Source organism: Scyliorhinus canicula, chromosome 6 (assembly GCF_902713615.1).
Source record: "Scyliorhinus canicula chromosome 6, sScyCan1.1, whole genome shotgun sequence".
NCBI lineage: Eukaryota > Metazoa > Chordata > Chondrichthyes > Carcharhiniformes > Scyliorhinidae > Scyliorhinus > Scyliorhinus canicula.
Window position 1 is genome coordinate 74507424 of NC_052151.1, and position 22319 is coordinate 74529742.

The 22319-nt window shown below is 44.6% G+C and overlaps 1 protein-coding gene across 2 annotated transcripts; it reads right to left on the reverse strand.

Moving 5' to 3' along the window:
* Positions 1–12751: 12751 nt before the first annotated feature.
* Positions 12752–22293, reverse strand: prdm13 (PR domain containing 13). Of its 2 annotated transcripts, none has more exons than XM_038799521.1 (4): positions 22105–22293; positions 19940–20071; positions 19679–19799; positions 12752–15135 (listed from the first exon to the last, which is right to left on the reverse strand). In XM_038799521.1, the coding sequence occupies exons 1-4, from the start codon at positions 22243–22245 to the stop codon at positions 13652–13654; spliced, it is 1878 nt and encodes a 625-aa protein (XP_038655449.1). In that variant the 5' UTR covers positions 22246–22293; the 3' UTR covers positions 12752–13651. The 2 variants fall into 2 exon arrangements, with proteins under 2 accessions (XP_038655449.1, XP_038655450.1); XM_038799522.1 differs by lacking the exon at positions 22105–22293 and adding an exon at positions 20869–21082.
* Between the last annotated feature and the right edge of the window lie 26 nt (positions 22294–22319).

Consider the following 22319-nt stretch of genomic DNA (forward strand, 5'->3'; position numbering starts at 1 on the left):
GCCCTTTATCCCAGCCCCAAGTTCAGGAAGTTGGGTTGCAGTATCTATTCTCGAAACTCTTACCACAAAGAGCTATGCATTCGTGGAGGATGAAGAAGTAAAACTGTTCTCCAGATGAATCTTACCAGGGATGTCCGTGCACATTGCTGTAGAGACCAATGCCATATCTTCCTTTGATATCTTCAATGCAGTGCAAATTTCCCTCTTGTTGCAAGTGAGAACTGTAGATGGTAGAAACTTTGTTCCGCGACACACTCTCAGAGACTAACCTTGGAATTTACAAGTAAGTATGATATTCTATGAACATCCCACTGGCTTGACTCAGTCTGCAAAAAAACACTCGACAGTTGTTGTAACATTTTTTTCTACTATTTATCTGAAATCACTTACATTTGATTTTGTATCTACACCTCCTAATTCTACATTTTTGCTCACTCAAAACATACTGTTCTCATAAAAAATAAGAAAATTAATTTTACAAGTAATATTTTGGAGAGTAGTAGTCTAGTTAATGCAATTTACACCATCTAGAATTGAATGTATATCATTCACACAGGGGCATAAGTAGGCCGCTCAGCACTTCGAGCCTACTCTGCTATTCAATAAGATCATGGCTGATCTGATTGTAAACTTGACTCCACATCCCACCTACCCCCGATAACAATTTATCCCCTTATTTATAAAGTATATATCTACCTCTGCCACGAAAATATTAAAAGACTCTCTTCCACTTCCTTTTGAGGAGGAGAGCTCCAAAGACTCACAGCCCTCTGAGGGAAATTATTTCTCCTCATCTCTGTACTAAATGGGCAACCTCTTATTTTTGAACAATGGCCCCCAGTACTAGCTTTCCCCACAAGACAAAACATCCACTCAACATAGATCCTGTAAATTTCCCTCAAAATCTTATATGTTTCAATCAAGTCGCCTCTTACTCTTCTAAACTCCAGTGGATACAAGTCTGGACTGTCCAGCCTTTCCTCAGAAGGCAACCTGCCCATTCCAGGGAGTAATTTAGTAAACTTAGTAAGGAGACCAATACTGTACATAGTACTCCAGGGTGGTCACAGCAATGCACTTTACAACTGAAGCCTATTTTTGTATTCAACTCCCTTTGCAATAAATGATGGCATTCTGTTAGCTTTACTAGTTATTCGCTGTACCTAGGGGTGGCACGGTGGCACAGTGGTTAGCACTGCTATCTCACGCCACTGAGGATCTAGGTTCAATCCTGGCCCCAGGTCACTGTCTGTGTGGAGTTTGCACATTCTCCCTATGTCTGCTTGGGTCTCACCCCCACACCCAAAGATGTACAGGGTACGTGAATTGGCCGTAACTTTTTATTTAAAAAGTAAAAAATATATACAAGGCCAAATGGTACAAACACTAACACTCTAAATTGCCCCTTAATAGGAAAAAACGAATGAGGAACTTTAAATTTAAAAAAAAGTTATTTGCTACATCTGCATACTAGCCTTTTGCGATTCATGCATTAGGACCCCCTCGGCATCCCTTTGTTCCAATCATAATTTATTTTAAATGAGTTATCTGCTTATAATTTCCGATACTGTTTAGTGTCTTATTTACCTCTGCAAGATCATTTCTCAGATACTTCACTGCAGTGCTGACAGCTTGACTGCCTCACTTGTTTCTCAGCACCTACCAATGATTCAAAAAGGTGACTCACCACCACCTCCTCAAGGGCAATTAGGGATGGGTAACACTTGTTGGCCTAGACAGCAAAGCCCATATCCCATGAAAGAATAATAAAATATACTCAAAGTGCAGTCTGACTGGAGCACTGTATAATTTTGTCACTGCTTCCTTTGATTTGTATTTAAGTGTTTTGGTTATGTAGTTCAATGTTTTATTAACTTTTTTGGTTCCAGCTCTGACCTGGTTAGACACAAAGGGGTGAGAGCACGGTGGCACAGTGGTTAGCACTGCTGCGTCACAGCTCCAGGGACCCGGGTTTAATGCCGGCCTTGGGTGACTGTCTGTGCGGAGTTTGTACGTTCTCCCCGTGTCTGTGTGGGTTTCCTCCAGGTGCATCGGTTTCCTCCCACAGTCCAAGGATGTGCAGGTAGGTGAATTGGCCATGATAAATTGCACCTTATCATCAGAAAGGTTAGGTGGGGTTACTGGGTTATGGGGATAGGGTGGAGGTGTGAGCTTAAGTCGGGTGCTCTTTCCAAAATGCAGATCCTATGAGCCGAATCGACTCCTTCTGCAGTGTAGATTCTATGATCTATGATCATACAGCACCAGAATTGCACCATGCAGATCACATTGATTCCCCAGTGGCAGCCGGTCATCCCAACATAAAGCTATGGAGCACTTTCCTCAACCAACACTGTCACAACATCTTTCACCAGAGCCCTTTATATTCTGGGGGTACCCAATAGGTGTGGCAGCATCTGCAGAGGGAGAAAGGTTTTAATGAAAGATTCTTGACCTGAAATGATAACTCTGCTTATCTTTCTGGGGGGTACTGCCTGGCCTGCTGAGTAACTCCAGCATTTCCTGCTTTTACTTCAAATTTCCAACAGTTACAGTATTGTGCCCTTTATTTTCTACCATTCCAGCACTTTCCTATCCATGCATACAGTTGTGAATCAGCATGAACCCCCACTGCATGGAGTTTACTAAGTGTGAAAATTGATCAGATGTCTATCATAGAGTTTATCAGCCAAATGTGATTGTCACTTCATTGACAAATCAAGATACTTGGTCAGATTTCATACCCTCTCCCCCCCACCGCCCCCCCCCCCCTCCCCCACCTCCATCTCAAACCATTACAGTTGTTTACTTGACTTTTGCACAAATAATCTACAAGTTCATTCCTGATGATTGATTTTACTCAGAAAGGTAGATTATTAGGTCTGTCGTAGCCTGTGTCTGTTTTATCATTAGTTTTGAATATAACACCATTAACCAATCTACTAGTTGCTGCAGTGTTCATTTTCTCCCTTGTATTGATTGCCAGTTCCCTGTTAGTCTGTCTCAACACTTTTTTTTTAAATAATTTTTATTGAAAAATTTTGAATTTGTACAACAACATCGAACCATAATAAAATACCAACAATAACAATAATGATAGCAATCATAAACATTCGCCCCTCCTCAATGCACAACACAACATATTAACAACAACTTAAATTAACACAATGTTAAGTTACATAACCGTAGAAAAAAATAGAAACTATAATAAGGAACACCCCCCTAACACCCCCCCCCCCTCTCTCTCTCCCCCCCCCCCCCCCCCCCCCCCCCCCGCCCCCTTCCCGGGTTGCTGCTGCTATTGACCAAGATACCTATCTTTGAGCCAGGAAGTCCAGAAAAGGCTGCTACCGTTTATAGAACCCTTGTATCAGGGCAAGTTTGACCTTCTCCAATTTTATAAATCCCGCCATGTCACTGATTCAGGTTTCCACATTTGGGGGCCTCGCATCCTTCCACTGCAGCAAGATCCTCCGCCGGGTTACTAGGGACGCAAAGGCCAAAACACCGGTCTCTTTCGCTTCCTACACTCCCGGCTCCACCGCAACTCCAAAAATCGCGAGTCCCCACCCTGGTTTGACCCTGGATCCAACCATCCTCGACACCGTCCCCGCCACCCCCTTCCAGAATTCTTCCAGTGCCGGGCATGCCCAGAACATATGGGCATGATTCGCTGGACTCCCCGAACATCTGGTGCACCTGTCCTCACCCCCAAAGAACCTACTCATCCTAGTCCCGGACATGTGGGCCCGGTGCAGCACCTTAAATTGGATGAGACTAAGCCTCGCACATGAAGAGGAAGAGTTGACTCTCTCCAAGGCATCTGCCCAAGTCCCGTCCTCTATCTGCTCCCCAAGTTCCCCCTCCAATTTAGCCTTCAGCTCCTCCACTGACGACTCCTCCACCTCCTGCATTACCTTATAGATGTCAGAGACCTTCCCCTCTCCGACCCACACCCCCGAAAGCACTCTGTCCATCGTCCCCCGCGAGGGCAGCAAAGGGAATCCCTCTACCTGTCGCCTAGCAAACGCCTTTACCTGCAAGTATCTGAACATGTTCCCTAGGGGGAGCCCAAATTTATCTTCCAGTTCCTCCAGGCCCGCAAACCTCCCGCCAATAAACAGGTCCCTCAATTTACTGATGCCCACCCTTTGCCACCCCCTAAATCCCCCATCATTGTTCCCCAGGATGAACCGATGATTTCCACCCAATGGAGCCTCCATCGAGCCCCCTGTTTCCCCCCTATGCCGTCTCCACTGTCCCCAGATTCTTAGGGTCGCCGCCACCACCGGGCTCGTGGTATACCTCTTAGGAGAGAGCGGCAACGGCGCCGTTGCCAAGGCACCCAGGCTCGTACCTCTGCAAGACACCAACTCCATTCTTTTCCACGCCGCCCCCCCCCCTCCATCACCCATTTACGCACCATTGACACATTGGCCGCCCAATAGTACCCCAAAAGGTTGGACAGCGCCAGCCCGCCTCTATCCCTTCCTCACTCCAGGAAAACCCTCTTCACTCTCGAAGTCCCATGTGCCCACACAAAGCTCAAAATACTGCTAGTCACTCTCCTAAAGAAGGCCCTGGGGTTGAAGATGGGCAGGCACTGAAAGAGGAACAAGAACCTCGGAAGCACCGTCATTTTGACGGACTGCACCCTCCCCGTCAACGGCAATGGCAGCATGTCCCACCTCTTAAACTCCTCCTCCATCTGATCCACAAGCCTGGTGAAATTATGCTTGTGAAGAGTCCCCCAGTCCCTGGCCACCTGCACGCCCAGGTACCTAAAACTCTCCTCTGCCCTCCTAAGCGGGAGCCTACCAATTCCTTCCTCCTGGTCTCCAGGGTGCACCACAAACACCTCACTCTCGCCTAAATTTAGTTTATAGCCTGAAAAGGTCCCAAACTCAGCTAGCAGCTCCATCACCCCCGGCATCCCTCCCACCGGATCCGCCACATACAGTAACAGGTCATCGGCATACAACGACACCCTATGTTCCTCCCCACCCCGCACCAAACCCCTCCACCTTCCTGAATCCCTCAACGCCATCGCCAACGGTTCGATTGCCAATGCAAACAACAAGAGGGACAGGGGGCAACCCTGCCTGGTCCTTCGGTAAAGCCAGAAGTACTCCGACCTCCTCCCATTCGTGGCCACACACGCCATCGGGGCCTCATATAGCAGCCTCACCCATCTAATAAGCCCTTCACCAAATCCAAACCTCCCCAACACCTCCCATAAGTACCCCCACTCTACTCTATCGAAGGCCTTCTCCGCATCCAGCGCCACCACTATCTCAGCCTCCCCCTCAATCGCCGGCATCATGATGACATTCAATAACTTACGCACATTCGTGTTCAGCTGCCTTCCCTTCACAAACCCTGTCTGGTCCTCGTCTACAACCCCTGGCACACAGTCCTCTATCCTGGTGGCCAGGATCTTTGCCAGCACCTTGGCATCCACATTGAGGAGAGATATGGGCCTGTATGAACCACACTGCTGGGGGTCCTTGTCCCTCTTTAAGATTGACGAAATCAGCGCCCGCGACATCGTCGCGGGCAAAGTCCCCCCTTCCCATGCTTCATTGTGTCCGCACCAGCAAGGGGCCCACTAGGTCCACAAACTTTTTATAAAATTCCACCGGGAACCCATCCGACCCCGGCGCCTTCCCTGAATGCATCTGCCCAATCCCCTTAACTAGCTCCTCCAGCTCAATCGGCGCCCCCAACCCCTCCATCTGCTCCTCCTGCACCTTCGGGAAAGAAAGCCCGTCGAGGAACCTCTCCATTCCCCTCCTCTCCACCGTTGGCTCCGACCGGTACAGTTCCCTGTAAAAGTCCTTAAAGACCTCATTCACCTCTACCCCCTTCCGCACCACATTCCGACTCTTGTCTCTCACTCCAGCAATTTCCTTAGCCGCATCCCGCTTGCGGAGCTGATGAGCCAGCATCCTACTCGCCTTTTCACCATGTTCGTACACTGCCTCTTGTGCCTTCCTCCACTGTGCCTCCGCCTTTCTAGTGGTCAGCAAATCAAATTTATCCTGTAGGCTGTGCCTCTCCCCCAACAGTCCCTCCTCTGGTGCCTCTGCGTATCTCCTGTCTACCTCCAGCATCTTTCCCACCAGTCGATCCCTCTCACTTCTCTCGCTCCTCTCCCTGTGTGCCCGGATGGATATCAGCTCCCCACAAATCACTGCCTTCAGGGCTTCCCAGACCATCCCCACCTGAACCTCCCCCGTATCATTCACCTCAAGGTACCCCTCAATACTTGCCCGGACCCTCCTACACACCTCCTCCTCTGCCAATAACCCCACATCCAACCGCCACAATGGACGTTGGTCTCGCACCTCCCCCATCTCCAACTCTATCCAATGCGGAGCGTGGTCGGAGATTGCAATGGCCGAATACTCGGGCTCCTCCACTCTCGGAATCAGTCCCCTACTCACCACGAAGAAATCTATCCGAGAGTAGACCCTATGTACGTGGGAGAAGAAAGAGTAGTCCCGTGTCCTCGGCCTCACAAACCTCCATGGATCCACCCCTCCCATCTGGTCCATAAACTCTCTCAGTACCTTGGCCGCCGCCGGCCTCCTACCCGTCCTGGAGCTGGACCGATCCAGTGAAGGATCCAACACCGTATTGAAGTCTCCCCCCATAATCAGACCTCCCGCCTCTAGATCCGGGACCCGTCCCAGCATACGCCTCATAAAGCCCGCATCGTCCAATTTGGGGCATACACACTAGCAAGTACCACCTTCTCTCCTTGTAGCCTGCCCCTAACCATAACATACCTACCCCCCTTATCCGCCACCACCTCAGATGCCTCAAACGACACATTTTTCCCCACCAGAATCGCCACTCCCCGGTTCTTCACATCCAACCCCGAGTGGAAAACCTGCCCCACCCATCCCTTCCTCAGACGGACCTGGTCCGCCACCTTCAGGTGGGTCTCCTGAAGCATTGCCACATCTGCCTTTAGCCCCCTCAGATGAGCAAGTACCCTTGACCACTTCACCGGCCCATTCAATCCTCTCGCATTCCAGGTGACCAACCAGATCAGAGGGCATCCCACCCCCCCCTCCCCCGTCGACTAGCAATAGCCCGTCGACTGCCCGCCCCAGGCCAGCACCCCCTGCCCGACCCAGTCCCCACAGCGACAACACCTCACCTCTGTCCCCCCCGGCCCCCACCAGCTCCTTCCTGACCCTGCCAGCAGCAACCCGGTATTCCCCTTTCCCCCCTCCCCTAGGCTAGGAACCATCCTAGCCGCGAACCGTCCTCCATTGTACTTCCGTGGGTCAGCTAACTTCTGCTGACCCCGGAAACTCCCGCCAAAACCCGACCCCTCCCAAAGTGGGATCATCCCCCATCCTATCCCTCCCCCAGGCACCGCTCCAGCGTGGGGAAGAACCAGTTAAGGCCCCCCCCCATCATCGTCTCCACCCCCCAGCCCCGCAACGCAGGAAACCAGAGGAAAGCCCGCGCTTTCGCACTGCCCCACCACACCCTTCTGACGCAGCTCCCAAATACCAGCCCCACAAAATACCCCCAACCCGATATAGAATACAACAAACCCCCCCAACCCTCCCCGCAAGATACAAAACTCAAACAATGCCCCACAACAAAAAACAGAACAACACCCCAATAAATAACCATATCAAAATTACAAAAGTACAGTAAAAGGGAACACAGCAACAACAGAAACCAGCAATAAAGTATTACAACCGACCCCGCAACCCCCAACCCCTAGTTCGAGTCCAGTTTCTCCGTCCGCACGAAGGCCCACGCCTCCTCCGGGGAATTAAAATAATAATGCCGATCCAAATAAGTTACCCACAGGCGCGCAGGCTGCAACATTCCGAACTTTATCTTCTTCTTGTAGAGCACCTCTTTCGTCCGATTAAACCCAGACCGCCGCTTAGCCACCTCCGCACTCCAATCCTGGTAGATCCGTACTACCCCATTCTCCCAGTTGCTGCTCTTCACCTTCTTGGCCCAGCGCAGCACACACTCCCGATCACTGAACCGGTGGAACCTCACCAACACCGCACGTGGGGGTTCATTCTCCTTAGGCCTCCTGGCCAGTACTCTGTGGGCTCCCTCCAGCTCCAGGGGCAGATGGAAAGATCCTGCCCCCACTAGCGAGTTCAGCATCGTAGCCACGTAGGTTGTCAGATCCGACCCCTCCTGCCCCTCCGCAAGGCCCAGGATCCGCAGATTTGTCCGCCTCATGCGGTGATCAAGCTCCTCGAAGTGGTCCTGCCACTTCTTGTGGAGTGCCTCGTGCCCCTCCACCTTACTCACGAGGACCACGGCCTCCTCCTCTCATTCAGTGGCCTGCATCTGCAACACCTTGATGATAGCACCCTGGGTCGTCTGAATCTCCGAGAGCTTTTTATTCGTTTCCTGCAGAGAGCTCACTACCTCAGCCTTGAAATCTGCAAAACAGCGCAGGAGAGCAGCTTGCTGCTCCTGGGCCCACTGCTTCCACTCCTCTGGTGCTCCGCCGGCCGCCATCTTGGATTCCTTCCCCCGTTTTTTCTGGGGAGCTGCTGCCGTTTTTTCCCCCTTTCCACTCCGAGTTCGAGTCATGAAACGTGGAGAAAGTCGATCAGCACACCTTCTCCCACCGGGAGACGTCGAAAAAATTCCGTTTTGGGCTCTAAAAAGAGCCAAAAAGTCCGTTTAAAATGGGAGCTCCCAAATGTGCGGCTTCCTACGTCGTCGCCGCCACCGGGGCACCCCTGTCTCAACACTTTGAATAAATATTATGGTACCAGAGTTATGGTACAGACAGAAGATATGTAAGTCATAGAATGTTGAGAGTTCTGTAATTGACATAGGGATACAACTTTAAGAATTGACATAAAGGTGTTGCAGTTTTCAAAATCATAATATGCGTCAATATCTTGTTCATTATTGAAAGCAAAGACATCATTGGGTTGACACTTCACTACCCTTGTAAATACTTTAAGAGATAATTCTGAACTTTACTATTTAGTGTTTATCTTTAACTTCAAGGCCAATGGCATATTGTGATAGTTTCACCTCTTCATTGAAAGGGAGCATGCTAGAATGGCACTGAAATAATTGTTACAATTATGTTTGCCTCGGGAGCTATGTTTTATTCTAGATCTCTCCTTTACCCCCTCATGAATCTTTTGATGTGTTTCTGCATTATCCTTAATTCATTCCAGAGAATCTCTTCTTTTTCCCTCTGCAAGCTCGGTAGAGGTCTTTGCACTCTTAATTTCTCTCTTGTTTTTTTTTCTCAATCACTGTAAAATGGTGTTTGTTGGGTCTGAATTTCATGATCTTGATATGAACTCATCTCATCCCATCCCGAAGATGTCTTTTCAAAGGAATGTGCCTTGAATCACTTGTAAGAACCAAGAAATAACATATTCTTCCAGAGCAAGTCAGTTTGGAAGTTGGATCAGTAGAAATTGATTTGTTATATTCTTCATCAGAGCATTGCAGTACAGAGTAATAAAGTTATTGTTAGGCTGGTGATGCATAACCGGGTGTGCTTGGATTTTATGCTTTACAGTTTTGCCCTGACAAAGCTGTCTTTTTGTACATTTCTTTTTATATGAATTGTTAGATGGATTGAAATAATAATGCTTCAATTTTAGCTTTATTGTGAAATTTGTTTTTGGGTGAAAAACCTTTGGAATAATTTTGTTTGGTGATCCCCCTACCGAAAAACTTGACCTATAATACTGATGCTCAGCACTATTCTTTCAGATTCACTCCATTTCACTTCCATGAAGATGAACAAATATACTTTTCATTGATTTTCTGAACTATTTTCTAATTTATTTGAATTTAACACTATTAAAGCTACCAACTTGGCTCCTGGTCTTTGATATAATTGAATCCCAGGCCTCACCTACCCAAACAGTGGGAGAACACCAAAACATGTTACATCCTCTATTTTTGAGTTTTGAGTCCTTATTCAAGATTCATATGTTATTTGTCTGTATTTCATTTATCCTGAGGTGGACTGTACTCATTGCCCCTATATAATATACTTGTCCTCCTTTACTTGAAAATTATCAGGTTAGTCCACTGATAAGATGTAGCTCACATGTCAGTCCTCTTCAACAAACATCTACATATATTATTATAATAACAGAAGCATTGAAAACGATTGTTACCTTGTTGAGGGAAAATTTCTATTTTTTTCTACCTGTTGATTATACTTTCCAACCAATCCAATCTATGTGTATTGAAAGGTTTTTTGTTGGGGATAGCATCACATTTGAGGAGTGTGTAGGAGCTGCTTGGAATGTCTATGCCTATGTATGTGTGTGTCTATGTGTGTGTGTATCTATGTGTATGTGTGTGTCTATGGGTGTATATGTCTGTGTGTGTATGCCTATGTGCATGTGTGTGCATGTATCTGTGTGTGCATATGTGTGTATTTTTCTGTGTGTGTGTCTATGTGTGTCTGTGTCTGTGACTTTGTGTGTGTGCCTATGGGTGTGTGTGTTTCTGCATGTGTGTCCATGTGTGTATTTGTGTGTGGTTCTGTATGTATGTGTGTGCATGCATGTGTATCTATATTTGTATGTCTATGTATGTGTGTTCTTGTGTGTGTGTCTATGTGTGTATGCATGTGTGTGGGTCTATGTGTGTGTGTGCCCATGTGTATATGTGTATGTATGTGCATGTGTGTGTCTGTGTGTTTGTGCGTGTGTGTCTGTGTGTGGGTCTTTTTGTATGCATGTGTGTGTGACTGTGTCTATGAGTGTGTGTGTCAATGTGTGTGCGTCTAAGTGTGTGCATGTGGTGTGTGACTGTGTGTATCAATGTGTCTATGTGTATGTATCTAAGTGTCTCTATGTGTGTGTGGGTGAGTGTTCATATGTTTCTGTGTGTGTGTGTCTATGTGTGTGTGTCTATGTTTGTGTCTATGTGTGTGCGCCTGCATGTGTGTGTCTATGTGTGTCTATGTATGTATGTCTATCTGTCTATATGTGTGTGTGTCTCTATGTGTGCTTTTGTGCCTATGTATGTGTCTAAGTGTGTGTGTGTGTGCCTGTGACTATGTGTGTGTGTATGTGTGTCTATGTGAGTGTGTGTTCATGTGTCTATATGTGTGTGGCTATGCGTGTGTTTATGTGTGTATGTCTATATGCGTGTGTTTATTTAGGTGTGTGTGTCTATATGTGTGTGTGTCTATACGTGTGTGTTCCATAAATCCCAATTTTAAGAGTCCTAAAACTGTACAGAACTGAAAGGTTTGTTTTTAATAGCTTTCTTTATAAGATAAATACATCTATTTTCTGAAAATAATTCCCCTGAAAACAACTTTGTTGTCGATCACATGTAGATGTATGATTTATTTCAATTGAGATCAGGCACCTATTTTCTACTGCCTTTTCACTTCGCAAATATATCGCTCCTTACTGGAGAATCATTCCATCCCCGAATGATCGCCAGACACAAGAAGCAAATGGTTAAAGGCTCACTTTTATGTGTGGCACACAAAACCACAAGCTATGGGTGAAGAGTCCCTGCTAGTTTAGGGATAATTTGACTTCATCACTCATGAACCATACTGGCCGAAAAGAAACCTCAGACTGTGTACACCCCTATAATAATTCACCCGTTCTTCAACGAACAATGGCTCACCAAACATACACTGGCCTTCACAAGCATTCAATCTGTGATTAATCACGCCCTATTTCAGCGCCTTTCCCCTGGATTTATCTCACTTCACTAAATTATAATAAAGGGTCGGGTTATATTGAAAAGGATGTAAGTTTTTCAAATCTATTTGGCTGCATACCGGACCAGTGGTCTGATCGGGGGTGGCATTCTGAAGCCGTGCTTTATTCCCTTGGAGGCTGTCTGGCCAGCCACCCAATCTATTCCCTCTTGTAACACATGCAACCCGCGAAAATGTAATATCCATGTGATGGAGCCCATGACTTCTGACAAGTTCTCCTGCTGAATATTAGTGCCAGGAGTTGTAAATAAATCCGTAACTCATTAACATTTAAAATAGAGCAACTGCAGATGCTGGAAATCTGAAAGAAGAAATATGAAGGAAAGGCTTAATCGACCAGACAGCATCTGAGGGCTGTTAATTTAGGCTAACATTTAGGCTATGGTGCGACCATTTGGTCAGAACATATTTAACAACGTTCTCTGGTGAAAGCGTTATCCCATGAGATTATTTGTCAATCTGCACAAAGTGTGTTATCTACTCCCAATGTCCCAACACTTCCTTGTCCAGACTCATTATGATTTTCGAAAAGTTAGTTTCGATTTTTTTTGCAAATGTTTTCTTTTTTTTAATCGGAAATTGAACAGATCTGCGACGATTGATTCATGGTGTCAGTAACCCGGTATTATCGTTTACCCTCCTATCCCTTCCTTTTGATCAATTGGCAAAATAATTCGAATCATACTGGTTATATTTGCATTGCAGCCTTAAAGCTGACCAAAACAAGATTTAGTGGCCGCATTCCTCAATGCAGCAATAATTTATCCATGAAAGTGTGCAGTCGTCAGTCACACTGTTTGGTGGGAGAGTCACTAATGGTGTCTGTTACAGCTTAGAAAACTGAAACCCATGGAGGGGGAAATAACTACTTTCTTGAAGCAGAAAATGGATAAAGCCCTATTGTGTTATTTCCCAATGCAATTTCGAACTCGTAAAATTTATTTCAGTTTTTAAAACCGTGCAGCTAAAATTTTAACAAACCCATCCATAATCTCTCGCAAAAAAGAACAAATCTTTAAAATGTTAAAGTAAGTTTATTCGAAAATTCTCGCACAATGCATTGCAACGAAAGGGCGAATACCAAGTGCACTGTACATCATTCAATATAAAAACAAAAAATACACAACATATTGTTCTACTTCACAAAAAAATTATATTTTCTTTGAAATTATATATAGCATTGTCACATACTGTCAGATTCATGCTCCTAATATGTTTCCAGAAAACATATGTACAGAAAGATGATTAAAACAATAATGGATGCCCTATTTTAAATAGTTTAGCTACTAATCTATCAACAAAGGTCCCTCTGTCATGTTTTGCGCGAGTCTTATAGTGCTTTAATGCTTGTCCGTTTAAAGACGCGAGTTCAAACAAAATTGAATAATTGCTCCCAGCTCTACATCATGGGTCACCTTTAGCTTTGTCTGTTAATAAAGTATGTTGACCCTCACACATTTGCTTAAATGATTGATATTCACTCTGGACCTGTCGACTTATTAATCATCATGATTTCGAGATGAGGGTCGTTCCAGTTATTGAAATGTGTCGGTGATATCAGCGTTTACTTTATGACAATATTACATCGACAGGTAAGAACTGAACATTGAGGATTTGATTTAATCACGATCGCCTAATTCCATTCGTTGAGTTTCTTTTTTACAGACGCTTTGAGCTTATTTGTAATTTCCTACTCATTTATTAAACGACCAACACTTGGCCTTCATAAATTACATTAGCCGGAACTATGAATATTGCTCAGCCCTAATAAATACCCTTTATTGTAACAGTCACCGAAAGGCACAATTCCTATCATCTTATGTACAAAATAAACAGGCATTTTTTTAGATGCTTCAAGCATGTTCGTTTTTGGCAGTTCGGTGTTCACTCGCGTCAGTTCTCCAAACTATTCAACTATTGGTCGGTGTTCTTTCCCGAATCTTGGTCGCTCTGGTCATCGGTAAAACAGACGTCCACGTCGCTCTCGTTGCTCTGGTCACTTTTCTGCTCGGTCTCGTCGAAGGAATTTTCCGTTTTGCTCTCGGTCTTGCTGTGCACACTTTGTCCTGGGTGCCTTGATTTCACGTGCCTCTCCAGGTCTCTGCGACGCACCAGCACCTTGCCGCAGAATTCACACCTGTAAGGCGTGTTGCCCTCGGCGTGCAGGCGGATGTGTTTGTTTAGGTTGCTGGGATCTCCAAAGGGTCGGAGGCAGACTTTGCATTTTAAAGGCTTGTACCCTGTGTGTGTCCGCATGTGGATTTTCAGTCCGTATTTACGCGAGTAGAGCTTCCCACAGTACAAGCAGAGATGGCCCTTTTTGGGCTTGCCGCTGGACGCGTTGGTCGTGGACATAGACTCCAGGCGAGATCGACTCTTCTCTGCGGCAATACTGGATAGCTGCTGGGTGTGCATGGCAATCTCTCGGTCAATATTGGCGATGGAGCCAAGTTCTGGGTTGAGAGATGGAGCTCCAAAGTAGGTGACAGATTCCGGGTATTTAATTAAGTTGCTGAAGTGGAATTTGAGAGGGTAGTAGGGAGGGCTGTAGAGAAGTTCGCCATTATAAACGGTTAAGGGCATAAGGGGGATGTTGCATTCCCCGGAGAAAGGCTTCACTCCTTCAAATGGTGGAATAGAGAACCTCTCAAAATGAACGCTGGTTGGAATCGGGGTGTATCGGTTCGGGGACAAGCTGGCGTGAAGCCCCCTTTCGACATGTTTGAATGCGGACGCCTCTTCAAAATTGGGAAACGAAGGGAAGGCCCTGGGTGTGTTGCTGCACGGCAGTGCTGGCAGTGGGGGCTCGATGGAGTGAATGCATTTGGCTGGATGGTTTGCCGCCATGCTCTCACTGGTAGAACGTGGTGATTTCACACTACTCAGGAGTTTATTGAAACCCAATCCATTTGATTTAGTGCTGCTGTCTCCGCTTGGATCGGACGATATTAATTTTGATAATCCCGTGGGTTTAAAAGCCGATCGGATCCCAGGATGAAAGCCCATGGCGTTGACTATTGAAGAAGTCCCACTGATAGTCGTCAGGGCTCCATGGCTCCTGGCTGAATTGACACTCATGTCCAGGGCTCTGTCCTGCTCCTCCTCATGTCCCACTGTTTTCTTGCTCATAACTATTTTCGCCAAAATCGGCGAAATTGATCGTTTTACCCCTTCTGTGGAGCCAGAGGCGATTTGATGGCCATTCCTCAGGGGCGTTGACGAGCTGGGTATGTCGACTGCCTTTGGAGATTTAGTGAAAGTCTCCGAAATTCTGCACTGGTCGTTGTTGATAAAACCCCTGCCGTTGCTGAGAGCGCAGTGGAAGTGGATGTGAGCGATTAAAGTGTTCGGATATTTGAATGTCCTCCAACAGTACCAACAAATATAACGCTCCTCCCCTAAAGAAATCAATGAAAAGAAGACTAAGTTTTGGGATAAGTTTGTACACATTTCCACATACACGACAATTAATAATAACACGAATTATACCCAAAGGCTACTGATAAGGTAAATGGGTGACAGCGTCTCAAATTATGACTCACATTTCAGCAGTTAGAGATGTAGCGACTCCCACATTCCATGAATGATGTTTTTTTAAAGATATAGATTGCAAACAAGCCATGTGGTTATTAAGATGATCCTTATCTGATGATATAATGCGTACTGTCAGTGTTTCAGAATACGTCCCCACTACACCAGCCCAGCTTCTACGACCGAAACAGATAACTTTACAAATTAAATGGTAATGAATGTAGAAGAGGAGGTCTATTTGGTAAGGTAATTTAGATGTAATTTTCAGTCCTGTTATTTAATTATTCTATTCTCCGAGGAGGAAACACAAGCCTGGTCAGACATATACAATCTAGACAGTTAATGTTTTGGCCTTTGCAGGCCGTGGAGGTGACAACAGCTGTTCCTTGAAATCATGGGGCGCTTGAAACAATGCACTTGGCCCATCTGTTGATGAAAGGAGGCGTATGGTAGGGAGTTACACAAACTGGTCAAAGACAATCTATATATCATGAGCTTCACATTAAAGCCAGAACAATGCCTAGGATATAGACGTTACTATCCGAAGAGTAACAGTTCCTTACGGTGCTCTCATTTGTAGGTTTCAACGAAATGATGGCATCAAATTATTCACTTTACAATTGAAAGCGCAGTTCTGTATATTCGGCAATCCTGTATTAACCTTCGTCTTTCCTTTATAAGTGATATTTTTGGTGTCCCCTTTTATAAACGTGTGCATGCATTTCCCCAATGCTTCAGTTCATTTACTTATTTATTTTCGTTCCTCTCGTTCTGTCTTTTAATTTAGTTTATTTCTATTTCCCACTTCAGTTTCATTGCATCCTGTTCGATTCCTTTTCGAAAACCAATTTCCCCAATTAATGTAGCTTCGTGCAATTCACTATATTACACTATATTCACTATATTACAACTTTGTCCTAGTTCATCCCTACATTCGTGCTAATGTCAGTGGTATTCTATAACTCTCACACCAAAACCGCGTGTATAAATAACATTAAACTGACTGATTTCCGGCATTGACCTTAACAATGTAGGTTATTTGTGAACAGTTGGAATAATTAAATAAAATTTTGTTCCGGGTCTGCAAAAAAAACCCCTCTAAAGGATCAAAACATATTACTATCTCTGTCATTTGTTGAAAATCAACGTGAATAAAAAGCATTTTCCGCTTATTTTACTGATAATGTTCTGATTCTACCCATGAAGCAGGATTAGCAAAAGAGCGGATCAGATGCTGCTGATTCTCCAGGATAAATGGTTATCATGTTTGTAGTTAAGGTATCTTTTCATTCAGTTTCTTGGAATTGGTGCTATTACTTCTTATTTCTTATCATTTCGAAACCAATATTTACAGCTGCTTTATCAACGGGAATTTAAGATTATTTACTTTTCAAATATTTAATTTCAAACTCAAACAGGTAAAACAAAAAAGGTCGTGTAAAATGCAAATATAGGGTTATAACTACATTGTTCGGACTGTTAAATTGCATTCAAAATTCTCCACTAGAATTATTTTAAAACTATTACAATTAGGTTTACACAGAAGATGCGACACCTAATCCTATGTTCGTGTTCAACATTTGTGAAACCAATGCAGTTTTACAGAACATGACCTGCTGACAATCGGACAGTTCTGTAAAATGCAAGAATTATTTCATTGTTTAAATCCATTACTAGGTATAAAATCATCGTTTTATACCTGGGCTATTATGCAAGGGTGCAAACTAGTCAGGTGGGGCGGTTCAATTGCATTTTACATTCAGAAATTGTCACGGCATGGTCTATTCTCGCACGCTTTGACGTGCAAAGCAAGCTAATGCCGAATAACATAAATCCCAGGTGCGGGATGATTCAGAATGAAAAGTGCCTTTTCCCCTTTAGATCAAGTTGATCTATTTGTTATTTACATTGTACCTCAAAAAGGGAAAACACAATTTTCGGTATTCTGTATACTATTATTCAGGGCCATTCATGCACAATCTATCCACGCTAAATTATAGGTGGTCAGAACTGGAAGGTGGTCAGATCTGGAAGTCTGTTTACATACTGTTTGTTGATTTTTGGGAGTGTCTGCTGAAGTTACTTTTAATTGCTACGGCGCTGTGAGCTGCCGGGGCTGAAGTAACGACTTCACTAATCCTATTACCTTGCACTTTAGCATCAACTTACTTTAAGAACTACAGAAGCCCCGCCCCTTTCCAAGACCACCAGTCCCCGACTCCTATGAAAAAACTGAGATTTAATAGCCGAGTTCGCCACTGGGTCTCTGGTTATTAATTCTTCGAGGAATGCAATATTGCACCCGTAAATAGTTTGGAGCCAACATTCCTCTCCGTGTTCTCCCTCTGGATTTCGGTACAAATAGTTCTTTCATAATTTTCTAGCATTAGTTAATTACATTGCAATCTACCTTAGACACAAAATAATGATATCCACTTTCGAACGGTTCAATCACAGAAACACTTGTGTTTGAACGATTATTCTCGGAGCAGCCAAGGCTCGAATTCAACCAGATTAATAACCATCAATCAAAGTAGCCAATGATGAAACGAAAAGTCCGAGGCTCATCAAAATGGCTATACTGTACATTCCATTTCACTATCTCTTTAACCTTGCCTTATTATCAAATATGACTTACATATGTGCGTGAGAAACTGCAGTCATGCAGGCGTGGTGTTATGCTTATGAGACGTACTGTTATGTGGGTGCGTGCATTTAACAATTTTCGATAGAAACATATCAATGAGGGTTTGTGCACGCGATCACTAAACACAACATGTATATCTTCAAATCCATTCCCACGGTAAAACGTGACCTGGTAAATTTCAGCATCTTTTGCAATTCGATTCCAAGTGATGCTTCTTACTAATGAGGCTTTTATTAAGTTTTGCCAAGTCCATCAAACATGGAACTACTAAGTACTCCTTTCCCGGTAGACCCCGAGAGATGGTTAGAATTTCTCCCGATTGAAATAAAACATGGTTTAAAAAAAATACCCGGTTCTGTTTTCTTTTCAATGCCAATGTTTTCAATCGTATACTTAAACTGAGTCCTGAGCACCAAACTGTATATTTCCGATGTATTTGCTCTTCTATTTAAGATCAATGGAACCAAAGAATGTCTGCTCAGAACTGAGTCTCGGTTGACTGATGTTAAGAGATTCTTGCTTGTGAAGATGGGCTCGAATCTTTCCTGATTCGCAACAACCCCGCAGATTATACTCCCTTTTCTCAAGGGTAATGCTGGAAAAAAAATGCAACTTGCAAAGAAGCAAAGTTCCATCGAAAATCCAATTCTTGCAATTACGTGCTAATTGTGTCGTTCGATGAGGGAACATTGTGTTATCCCGCGCACATATCGAATTCAAGTGTATTCCTTGAACACACTGCGCCACCACAGTGACTCTTGTCAAGCAGCAGAAATACAAAATAAGTAATTATGTACTGCTTCTTGCAGACCGCCAATGGAATTAACCTGCCTCCCAATTCTATTGACCACCCATTGCAATCAATGTTTTAAAAAATAGTTTCAGAGAAAATGGCCCTCTTCGAAATTAAACAGGAACTGTGAGGTATTTTCCCTATCCGTGTCTTGTCTGGGCACATGGTACATGGCACTGGGACAAGGTTCACTTCGCACAGTCAACTATATGTGAACTGAAAACGGATGACACATTTTCAACGTTAAGAAAAAGAGCTTCTCCTTCAGGTCTAAGGTGACTGGTCCATTGAAGCACATCTTGGGTGCCCAATGAAAACATGAAGGTCACACAGTACATTTGCTTTCGCCTCCAGTGGATTACAGTTGCCCCAACAACTTTAAGGTCGAAGATAACAAAAAGGAAATTCGACCATCTGCGGTGATTTCACTCTGATGATACATTTCGTTATCGATTGAGATAGAATGTAATCATTCTTAATTGTATTTCGATGCTTTTCATTACATCGCGGCAAACTGCGGAAGGGCTGCGAAACACCTGCGTGTAAATAAATCTTAAGATTAAAGCAAATTACTGCGGATGCTGGAATCTGAAACAAGAACAGAATATGCTGGACAATCCCAGCAGGTCAGAATCTCAGCAGCTGTCAGAGCTGCTGGGATTGTGCAGCATTTTCTGTTTTTGTTATAAATAAATCTTGATGGATGTCCGTACATACATTAAAAGATAGCCATGTTCACAGGTAGTTTGTGATTACAAGGAATCTGTGGTTATACTTTCCACGCACGCAATAGATATGCAAACCCTCACTTAATTTTATATGTATATAATCATCTTGGGGGAGGGGGGGGGGACTTTTTAGTGAACTGTGTAGAAATGCTGTTGAATTAAATATATATATTTTCAATCTAATGCTATTTTTCAGCGTTCGCCTTGCACTTATGCAGTGGTGCTGAATTGATCACCCCTACCTTTCTCATCATGAGTCGGTGTGGCTGTGGTTGGGATATCGAACCACTGAGCCAGAGAGCTGGAGTACCATGCTGCTAACTCCTCCCCAGGCTGGATGTCCCTCAGTGCTCTGTAAAAGATCTGCGGAAGGGAACAGATGCAGAAATCTAAGGATTGGATGCGATTTAATGTTTTTTGTTGGGGTGGGGGGGGAGGCTGTGCTTTGTTAAAGTGATTTTTTTTAAACGCTACAACTATGCCAGGATTGCAATGTGATGTACCTGTCCCCCTGGAAGGTCCGTGATCGCTTCCAGATTCTGCTCTTGGACGTGTCTGGCAGCTCGAATTAACTCTATCCACTCCGAGACTGAGTCGCCAGCTTCATCAACCAAATCCCCTCTGACAAAGCGTACCTGGAATACATGCCCAGCGTCACAGTTTAGGAAAGGCAATTCCAATATGTCTGCATTATCCCTTCAATGATCTTTTAATTCACACACACATTCGATTCATCTCGTTAGTCTGTTTGCAACATACACAAACCCCATCATATAATTTAAAGTCATGTCCAAAATGCTCTATAAAAACACGATTACATTTAGGTGTATTGATACGCGTCCCTCACCGATCACTAACATGCTAGGCACTTTAGAAGACCGAAAAATCTATTTCAAATCATCTAGGCAGGAATGGTACGTTAAGGGAAATATGGTGTGAAGATACCTGACGGTGACGTGACTCTAAAGCAGTTCAGAGTTACAATGATTGGCGGGAGCTGGGCTTACACAGTCTTGCTTAAACCAGAAACAACAACAAAAAATAGAGAAGTTGCATCTGGCACACAAACTGTTGCAGTTTATTTCACGTGTTTGCAAATGAGGAAGAATCTTCAGATACGTCTCAGTCTTCTTCGGCTCAATAGAAATTTCACATATGTTTAGAATTCAGAATAAGCGATTAAGGGTTAGAATTGTCCACAGAGGAACAACATGAAAACTAGGGCGCTTTGTTTATCAATTACAAACCTGAGCTTCCAGGGTTGCGCTTTGTAAAAGCAAGTTCATGCTCGCTTAAATGCAACTTTCAAACTATATTTATATAACACCGCAATGCACAAAGAACCCCCATTCCGCATGTTTTAGTGACACCTGTTCACTTTTTGGCAATTGGTTGCTGGTATAATTGAATTTCGAGGCGCAGCCGGGTTTACCTTTTGACTTTTATTCCACATTTCAGCCACTTTAAATGAAGGTGGTCAATAAGTATGCTGGTGCTGGCGAGCAAGTCAAGAGACCCAGCCAACAGACATCGTAATATTTCGCGCGATCTTGCGAACAGGCCAACAAAACACTGGGCTTGGGTGGAGAAAGTGCGGCCATTTCGAATCGCTGGGGAGAAGTTAGCTATAATTTGGCAGAACGGTCCTTCGGCAAGAAACAAAATCGAAACAGACGGGAAATAAATAACATGGTTTGTCAGAGCGTTTAATGGAGTGGGGGGGGGGGGGGGGGGAGGAGGAAGGGGGGGGGGGGGTAACAAAGTAAAAATCTGACCATGACATACGACACGGCATCTGCACCTGTTTAAGGAAGCTTCAAACAATATGTGGCTATTGGACAAGTGGAACAATTAAAGCGGAGTAACACCTCCTGTGTATGCACCACTCTGTCTATTACACACACATAGGCAGTCACATCAGCAGCCAACTTCAGGAATTGTGATCGATTGTGCTGATCCTATGTCGTTCTGCTATTGGTAACTAACTGCGGCTTCACGGAGCAAGCAATATCTAGTTAATAACAATCGCTCTTCTAAATGCAATTGGCAAGTGTGTAAACTGAAAAATGATCCGATCACTTCGATGATTTTAATCAAGTTTAAGAAATGAGACCTGGCTATTGAGGGAATGGTTAACACTGCGAAGTAGCTACAGAGATTCCAGCCACCAAGTTGAATAATGAATCACCGACAACACACATTTTCGATCTCGGTTATGGATCTCGACAAGAGTAAAATGAATTAATTAAAGCCTAAACGCACGGTTAATTGCCGACCATAAAATTGAACCTTTTAGCCGCACGCGAGAGCAGAGCTGAGATCCAATTAAAGCGGCCTGTCAATAACTTTAACACAACTTAGCACACTGTGGTAATCTGCAGGAAAATACAATTAACTAACCATTAGCGAGCGAACCTTGACTTCGCACTCATGCTCCCAGACAACCCCCAGTATCCGCAGAACCCAAAAGGTCAGAGATCTGTTTCTGCCCAGTAACTTTCTCTGCTAAAGAATATCGTTTTGAGAGAGGAAATTCAACTCCAGTTATTTTTCTCAGCTGCCGGAAAGCTCCTAAAACTGGTTCGAAGTTCTCTCTCCCAATCCCGACATAAAGCATAGGGAATAAATACATCTGAACTATTTAGAACGATGCAACGAAAACTGTTACCTTTTTTTTGTTGTTGTGTTCCCTGCGATCGGACATATATTTTCCCAGCCTAAAAATGCCCTGCACGGGACCCAGGCGCAGCCCGGCTGGGATGATGCTTTCCGCGGTCACGGTGAGCGCCGAGCTCCGGGGGGTTTGCATTGCTCCGGGGATGCAGGGGGTGGTGGAGGTGGTGGTGGGGGGGAGGTGGGGGGAGGGAGGGAGGGGGATGGAGC